Source organism: Panulirus ornatus, chromosome 16, assembly GCF_036320965.1.
Source record: "Panulirus ornatus isolate Po-2019 chromosome 16, ASM3632096v1, whole genome shotgun sequence".
Classification (NCBI taxonomy): domain Eukaryota; kingdom Metazoa; phylum Arthropoda; class Malacostraca; order Decapoda; family Palinuridae; genus Panulirus; species Panulirus ornatus.
The window spans coordinates 1,574,294-1,583,037 of NC_092239.1; the positions used below are offsets into that span (position 1 = coordinate 1,574,294).

General features: G+C 46.6%; 1 protein-coding gene across 1 annotated transcript; it reads right to left on the reverse strand.

Annotated features, from left to right (window-relative positions):
- Window positions 1–1,683: 1,683 nt before the first annotated feature.
- Window positions 1,684–7,558, reverse strand: LOC139754010 (bestrophin-3-like). The gene is made up of 8 exons (XM_071670973.1): window positions 7,400–7,558; window positions 6,588–6,773; window positions 5,908–6,018; window positions 5,626–5,797; window positions 4,864–4,993; window positions 3,553–3,791; window positions 2,543–2,776; window positions 1,684–2,138 (listed from the first exon to the last, which is right to left on the reverse strand). The coding sequence occupies exons 2-8, from the start codon at window positions 6,653–6,655 to the stop codon at window positions 1,965–1,967; spliced, it is 1,128 nt and encodes a 375-aa protein (XP_071527074.1). The 5' UTR covers window positions 6,656–6,773; window positions 7,400–7,558; the 3' UTR covers window positions 1,684–1,964.
- Window positions 7,559–8,744: the final 1,186 nt, after the last annotated feature.

The following is an 8,744-nucleotide window of genomic DNA, read 5'->3' on the forward strand; positions in this document are numbered from 1 at the left end:
CATGCTGCCCCAAGGAGAGGGGAGGTGTCCTGCAGGACCCAGGAAACTCTCCCTCGGCGTCAGGCTGCCCCGAGGGTGTCCAGCAGACAGAGGAGTCTCCAAATTTATTTCCTACCTTCTGCCAGTCCTCGAGTTAATTAACAAGTTGCTCCGTGGGTCGCATACCAAGCACGTCTGACCCGGCCTCACCTTCTCTTGCCCTGGCCTGCAGCTCCCTGGCTGAATGTTTCCCGAACTGCTGCCTCTCCCCCCCCCCCCCTCATGAAGATTTTGGTGTGGTACTTTCTTTTTCCATTTCATTCTCAAATATTTTAAGCTGCTGAGCACTGCAGCAGAGGCCACACGGCTGCTCTCCAGATTCTTCGCTCAATGGAGTTACAAAAATTCACTTTTTTATGCCAACCCTTAGTGTCGACCTTGATCCTCACCCTTGTTTATTTCCTTATTCTTCTCCCATATGCCTGCAACACATGACCCCCCCCCCCAACATGATTCTCCTCCCCACCCACCCAGTCTCAACGGGTCAGTCAGGTCCTCACGACCTCCACCCTAACAAGATGAAGAATTCTTCAAGTGTCAAGGTCGGAGTTCCTGCTCGTCCCCCAGAAAAATTCAGCCTTGTGTTAACGTCGTTACGAACACGAGCAGTTGTAAGGCTCTGTGGTACGTTTGTTAGAATCGTTCCCTTACCTTTCACTAAATACTGTAACGAAACAGTTCATGTTACCTGTCGAGTGAGATGGCATACATCCGTCTTTTGTTATTAAACAAGGGCCAAAGTTGGAGTTTTGTATCACCCAAAACCTTTCTAAAGGTTCCTGGAGCCCAAGGCCCCGCTACCAGCAGCTTTCCTAATGCGGACAGATTCACACACAACATTTTAGCTTTATTCTACAGTCGCTATCAGTTTCCTAATCAGGAAGGATACGCTGTTCCTATTGCAATATCATTCCTCCGTTAATCATAATTTTCATACGTCTCCTGTGGGAGTCAGGTCTTGGAATGCATTCTAAAGTTTTCAGAGCTGAAGCTCAGACAGGATCCAAGATTTTTTGTCACCGAAAGCATTTAGGTCCAGGTAATGTTTGATAAGCCACGGCAGCTGGGTGGTAGGAACCTACTGGGGCGGCTGGCGATTTTTCCCGAGGGACGGGAGAAGACTCCTGAAAGTTTGAGTCGTCTCGAAGGAGGGAGAGCAGAGGCAAGATACAAACAAGAGATATTAGGAGACAAACAAGCGGTGGTGAAACATGATAATGTATCGCAAGAGACTGTAGTGATAAGTTATGAATAAACATAGCGAGCCTAGAGACAGTAAAGCAGGAGACAAAGGAGAGGTTAACTGTATGACGAAGAAAACGAGACGAACTCAGTTTTGTGCAATTGAGCAAAGCTAAGAGGGAAATAAAGTGAAAACTATAGATGAACATAGAAAGAAAAAAGAAATGAGAGCAAAAGGAGATGAGGCAATAGAAAAGTTTACCATCAGGGTCAATATACTGTACACTGACGGGGGTCAAGATGAGGTTGTAGCCAGACCCCCTGCACTGGTGTGATTATATAGTTTCGATAAAATGCGACCAGCCCTCACCCAATGGCGCCAACTGTGATAACATACCAGAGTCAGCGACCAAACATGTTCGAAATGCGCATTAATGTAAACAGGCTCAGTGAAAGACTATCTCCAAACTTATTTTAATTTATAACAAAAACCACAGAATTTGAACCCATGTGACTAGAAACGAAGATCAAATTTTTTTTTTATATTTGGGTTCGAGTTTTGGGTTGGTTTGTACTTGTTGGGTTTGAGGTAAAGATAAGGAAGTGATAAAGTTTGGGTGAATGGGACAGGGAAGGTAAGGGAGGAGAAACGGACGAGAAAAACGGAAGCGGCGGCCAGGACCAGAGCAACAGAGATAGAAAAAAAAATAGTCCTCTGCAGACTCACTGTAAGAGTTCCTAACTTAAGAGCGAGAGAAAAAGGGAATGTTTGAAAGTAATCTATTCAGAAGGTATGATGCTCCTGTATTGCGCGTCTCCCCAGCGAGCGTTCCAGATGGTAGGTCTTCGCCAGCGGCTGCCCACTGGGCCTCTGCTGTGTACTGGCCGTAGCGCGTGTGGCAGAGCACGAAGGCAGACTGGAAGAGAACATAATCAGCATGGACAGACTCATCGAGGAATGTTGTATTAATTCAAACTTGGGCAAACATTGTGGCTGAACATCGAGAACGAAATGGAACAGTAAAATAGGTAAAGTATTGCCAAGACAAGATACGGCAACCGATCCAGATTAGTTTGAAAGCAAATCTATCAACCTAAAGTCTTTTATATGAATGGTAAACGATATCCTGGACGATGTCCAGAGAACAAGTTTACCCTGTTACTCTAAGTTGTGACACACACCAAGTTGATTCGTCTACTTTAATATATAACTTTTTTGACTATGTACAAAACTAAGGCGGCTGAATATACCGGTAGCAAAAAGTAAAATAATTACTACAGCTGTTGGTCTAGAGACAAACATTTTCGTGTAAAAACATACGTTACGTGCAGTCTCCAGGATCATCAATGTCTCAAACGAGTGGTCGTCGCTGCTGAAGGGGTTGAGGAGAGCGACGGCCACCTTGAGCCAGCCCAGGTAGAAGATGAGCTCGAGGAGTGCAAAGATGGGCACCACCATGTCCACCTCGTGGTTGGGGTAGTAGCGGCTCTCGTCCAAGAACTGCTCGCTCACCAGCGACACCAGGAAGTACGTGTACACTACGATCGTCACCACCTGTGGTGGTAGAGAGACAAGGGGTCAGATGGCGGCGCCAGTTGTGAGGAGGGAGACTGTGGTACGGGACAGGTGGGGAGGTTAATGAACGACACAGTGGGAGTGACGGGGATGCCAGCTGAGCGAAAAGGGAGACTGTAGTGGACAGTAAGTGGAGCCAGGTATCCAGCTGAGGTCACCACCTGCAGGAGAAAGTTCAATGATAATCACATGGTGGATACAGTTCATAAACTTCAAATTTTGTATAAAAAAAAAAAAATGTCACATGCATTATACACATGGCTGTACAAAAACCTATAGAAGGTCAAGTCTAGCGTCCCAGAGATGTACAGTGACTTTCGTGTAGTGTACCTTAACCTGGGTTAAGAGTCTTCTCTGCCGTTAGTAGTAGATCACATGTCACGAAAGGGTGTACCAGTGCCCCGCTGTGTACCAACGCTCAAACGCCTAGTGGTGTCAGATAGTTCCAGAAAAATAGTATAATAGCTCCTCAGAAACTTAATAGCTTCTGTGTTTCCTTCTAAGGCTGTGGCAGGTTTCTACAATTGTTATGGCCTCCTTAACGTGTGTCAGCTTCCAAAAGAGCTATGGGCCTCTCAAGCTTAGAAACTTGATCAAGGCGTTGCACCATCTAGGGGACGTTGGAACCTAACACAGTATAGCAGTCATCTAGAGGAGGTCCAGCCTTCCAAATCTGTAGGCCATCCGAAGTTTAATTTTCCAAAGGTGTGATTACCTACCACAAGTGTAGGGAAGTAAGGAAGGTGTAACCTTACCTGGGTATACAGGAGGGGGATGTTGTACTGGTGCCAGTCGAGGACGACCCCACAATGGCGACGGAGGTCGAGGATCTCCTTGACCAGAGCGTCCTTGCCAGCATCAGTCTGGATGTAGCCTTCCTCCCTGGCACTCTGCACCAGTTGGCAGCACCACGTCATGGGCACCCACTTAGCGATGTGGCGCCCGTGTCGCGTTACAGCCAACAACACTTGACGTTCCTCCTCAGTTAAGAATTCTGGAAGTGAACCACAAGTGACACATAATAAAAGATAAAAATAAAGATCTACTCTCTTTCCCAACAAGTCCTCAAGTAAACAATGACTAATAATTACGAATGTTAATATTCATTCTTTTTTATTTGCATTTTACTTGGCCTGAAATGTTCTCCACTTCGGGATTTTGCCTATCAGTGGTATTTGGTTTCAAGAGACGTGTCCTCTGTCAGGGTTGCCTACCTTCGCCCGAAAGGTCAGTTGTGCCCAGACATGTTACTAAGCAATGTGCGTGGCCACCACACGTTAAAACCATTCTTTAATATAATTGATTAATAAAGCAAGAAACGAGACCAAACTTTGTGCATGACAACATTGCCCGTGGCGGTCCCCTATGATATTTTATCCTCATGACATAATGAAAGATCGAGAAGGTACTTTAGAAAAAAGGAATTCATACATCATAGACCACTTCACAAACTAGGCTAGTAATGCGATGCCAAACATCACAATGCCAGTAAAGGAGTCTGTGACGTGCTCAAGAAGGCTCCTGCACTATCAGCCACAATGGTTCACACGTGTTCATAACTTGTACAACATACTTGACAAGACACCTGTGGTACAGACCTGTGTCCGAGTCGAACCCTATACTATACTACCTGATGTTACATGCTGTAAACTTCTTTGTAGCATACGAGCCCAACCAACAGTCGCCAGAACTTGGTACTGTGGCCTTAGGCCAGAATAGTAACAGGACACATGTCCACAAAGTAACAGGTGAACATCGTTGTATAATACTCTTTTATTTCATGCCACATGTTGGAACCCCCCCCCCCGGCTCCAGGAAACACTTGTCAGTACTGTCTGCACCAGACGACACCAAGCTGGTCATGTCCTCCGCCGTGGTTGCCCAGAGCGATCATAGATGGCCGTCTTGACAGCTTGTCTCACTACTCACTAAGCAGATTGTGTGGAGGCTATGACTGGGTACTGTCCAAGTCATCTTCAGTCAGTCTAGTGTGGACATGACCTACCTCGTTAACAGAACAAGTGACACTTACTGGGCCAAACTGTCAAGATTATGGCAGGACCTACTTTCATTGACGAGGCTCTGGGAGTCTGGGAACCTCTTGCGGACGGGATGAGAGATGTGGGCGAACACCATGCAGTACGTCAGGTTGATGTAGCGGACGATCCGCGAGCGGACCTCATAGACCTGGCTGTCCTGTCGAGAGATAATGGTGGTCAACACACCTTCACTAGATTATGAGCAAACCTTCCACCTGCATCATCGCCGGTGCTGCCGGCAGGGACAGCACGTCTGACCACGAGCAACAACAATGCCAACTTCACTACTACGATTTTTCCACATTTGGCAAGTCTGAGCAGTCACGATGGCAGGAGCTACATTAAAACATTTGCTACAAACCGATGGTTGGCGACCATTTATCGAGTTAGGCTTTGCAGGCTTTGCCATATTCGTTTACACGAGATGAGAACCACTTTTTCCTTGTCTAATCCGGTAGTTACAAATGGGAACGGTATTTACGTACATCTCAGTAGCCACATTTGCGTGGCTATTACCCACACTAGCAGACGCCAACCACCGGCGAAGGAGAAATTGAGCCATGTAGTACAAGCGGTATATCAGATCACTACGGCACAAAGATATATGCACGAAATTACACGAGAGAGACTCTGCTCAAGGCAATACATGACCTGACAGTCCCAAGATGAATTGAGAGATTCCCATAAGATTCAGAAAGTGGATGGAGGACGAAACATTAGAAACAGCTGAAGCCCCTCTGAGGAAGCCATGAGCTAACAGAGATTTGGAGGAGAACAAGACAGACTCACTGTTCCTGGGATGTAGGTAGCGAGGAGCATGGCGGTGCTAGTGTTGTCTGGGAGAGCAAGGCAGATGTTCCACCAGCGGTTCACCACCAGCCACACGTAGAACCCCAGCATGAAGGACACAGGGACCTGGTTCCGGTACCGGCTGATCTGCATCACGAACTCCTCGAAGATCCTGGATAAGAAGAGTTAAACATCAGATCAGAACAGGAACGAACAGAACTAAAGATATATCGGGTTTGTGAACAGAGAACCAAAGAACTACTGTGCAAGAGTACTACTTACTTTCTATCTGGGTCTTCAAGGCAGAAGCGGTAGAGGCAGGAGATGAAAGTGTACAGGCCAGAGTACACCAGCAGGTCGCCACACATCACTTTATGCACACTGCCTCGCCACCTGTCAACACCAAGTCTTGTACTGAATATTGCCACCATCACCACTGGTCTGTACACAGTAGTGGACACATGTACACGAGTAGCGTCTAGGTATGTAACAGATTTCGACCTTAGGATATATCAGAAACAGCAAGATAGAGTATTTCTTATAATCTCGATTACTTTTGCAGCATTAGTTCACGTACATAATCGACGCTACCTCTTACAAATTATCATCAGCAGGTCAGAGTTCGAAAAATATATAACGAATGGGGTGGCCCAACGAGGGCGTTCGCACCTTGGTATAACATGACGGTGGATGGGTCGCCCCAGTGTCGCATGTACGGGGGTCAGTGAAGAGGGTCGTGACTTAGCGCTGTGTGGACATGGGTCAATAACTGGGGTCGTGATTTAGAGCTGCGTAAATGAAGGATCATTCCCACAGGATGCTACACGCCGTCCTTAGAGTGGCTGCGGCTGCCCGACAGGTCTAGCTGTTCCTCGTACAAGCACCTCCCCTCCTTCCCAGCCCTTCTTTCCCACCCTGCCACCTTCCCCTTGACTAGCTGGTCGTGCCCCTGGCAGACCCACCTGAGGAGCAGCCTGACCAGGAGGCACCAGCTGCTGCTACCGATGGTGCTGGTGTACTCCTGTGTCATGATGACGTCTGCAACACACACGATGACCACGAGGGAATCCTGGTAAGGTCCTGGAGTTCAGAGGTCAGGTAACCAGGGAGGAGGAGTCACCACAGAGCCTCACCTTACACCCAGGTGTCTGCAGATGGACTCACGATCATTAGCTTTGTATATAAAGTTGCTGGACGTAAAGAATACAGAATGACAGCTGGGCAGTATGACTGCCACAAACATCCTAAATAACTAGTAAATTCTATGCCCACAGAAGAGTTCCCTTCAAAAATATCTTTCCGTTGTGACCTGGAATTGTCTTATTTTGATAGTCTTATAGATCAGGGAGGTCTCAAAGACTGTATAATGTGGCCTGGCTGACCACCAGAGAAGCTCAAAATCAAATAAGTAGAAAACATTAAAGTCGTTTGCTTCTCCCGAGCTAACAGTATAACCACTAATTGACTAATCCCCCCTTGTTTACACAGTGATCAAACAGATCATTTCCTTTGACATTAAATCATTTAGTCTATACTCATGGAATTATGACTTTAGTACGTAATTATACGTAGAATTTTCTAATCATTGTTAACTTAGCAAGTCACACCTGCATACTGCTTCCAGAGATATACAATTACCTCACCTACCCAGCAAGTCAGCTGAGCCTCTGAATCAGCCACGAAACACTGGCTATCGTCTAACAAATGAATAAAGTAAAACGAAAATAATCATCCACGACAACACCAGTTGACCAGGACGATGTATGATACTTGCCTTCCACAGATGAGGTTAAGCCGGGTTATACTGCTGACCACCTGCCGGAGGACTTAGCCACTCACGAGTCTGGACAGCGAGTCGCAGTAGATCAAGGTCCCCGGCCGTCATAACCTCCGGTCATACTCGTCTGGTGGTACATGAAACACTGTTCAACCATCACTGAGCGATCCGATACCTTCACAACTGAGCCTCAGTAGCGGCCCCAGGGAGCTGCGGTACACGGGCTTCGAAGCGTTCCGTTCGTCTGTTTCTGATACCAAAATTTTGCTGAATAGTTCTATGTGTTTCAGCTCCAGCCTAGCCAAGCTGCCTGGTGATCACTTGTCATTGGATTTTCTGGTTAAGGAATTCTCTTCTTGTTGTTGTTGTTTTCTTTTCATCTATTTCTTCGTCAATATCATCTTGCCATAACATGAACGCTTCCATCTTAATCGCAGACTTTCCGCCGACCACACTCCAAGATTACTTTGAAAGTTCAAGATGATTCCAGGCTTCCAGTGACTAACATTGAGCCGATGGATGAAGCAACTTCGAGAGGGGCACGTGAGCGGTGACGAAACTTTTGCTTTGGTGTTTCCTTCATACACAAAGATAGAAATGCAAATGAAAAATGAATATAACGTAAGGTTGACTTTGTTTCACTCTGACTCTAGATAATTACTCGACTCTGATGTTGTGGTCATATGGTCGTTGTATTAGATGAAGACTCGAAGGCAGAGAGTAAAGGTCAGCTGCTGGTGATGCATGGCAATCACAAACTGTGAAGCATTATTACCGCAAGTAACTCCACTTCGGTCGGGTTAGGTTAGCATGATACAGTTCAAGCCATAGATGAGGAGTTTATGATTGATATTAAAGACTGGCAACAAAGTAAACACTTGCCAATATCTGGGACATTATGGAATAGCAGAAATGATCTGAAATAAAACGTAGATTGTTACAACTGCAACTGCAGACGGAACGTTCCACCACAGGTAGTGATAATGTACCCATGATAGCGAGGAACTTCACGTTGTTGATGTTCGTTGCGACATTCATTCTGTACATACTTTCTGCAAGTCTCTCTTCCTACACTCTGCAGGACAACTAGCACGAGGACCGACGGCTGGCAGCGCGGGGTCATGATGTTCATGGATGAATACGCCCAAGACGAGCGTCCACAGTCCACTCACATTACGACTGCCGCGCCCAGGGCTCGAAACCATGCGGACCCGACCCTAGGAAAACCCGTGCTCAGTCATGGTCAGTGATGCACGTAGTGTGTGTGAGATGAACTGTGCGTGTGTGTTGACGGGGGGAGAGTCAAGCAAACATTTAACTGTGCCACACACACACACACACA

Bases quoted from the DNA above. Each gene is read 5' to 3' on its own strand.
- LOC139754010 (XM_071670973.1), bottom strand. From the start codon at position 6,655: ATGACACAGGAGTACACCAGCACCATCGGTAGCAGCAGCTGGTGCCTC. The intron at 4,994-5,625 runs GTGAGTCTGTCT...ATCTCTCGACAG, and splicing joins CTACCTACATCCCAGGAACA to GACAGCCAGGTCTATGAGGT. The intron at 2,777-3,552 runs GTAAGGTTACAC...CTACCACCACAG, and splicing joins TCCCCCTCCTGTATACCCAG to GTGGTGACGATCGTAGTGTA.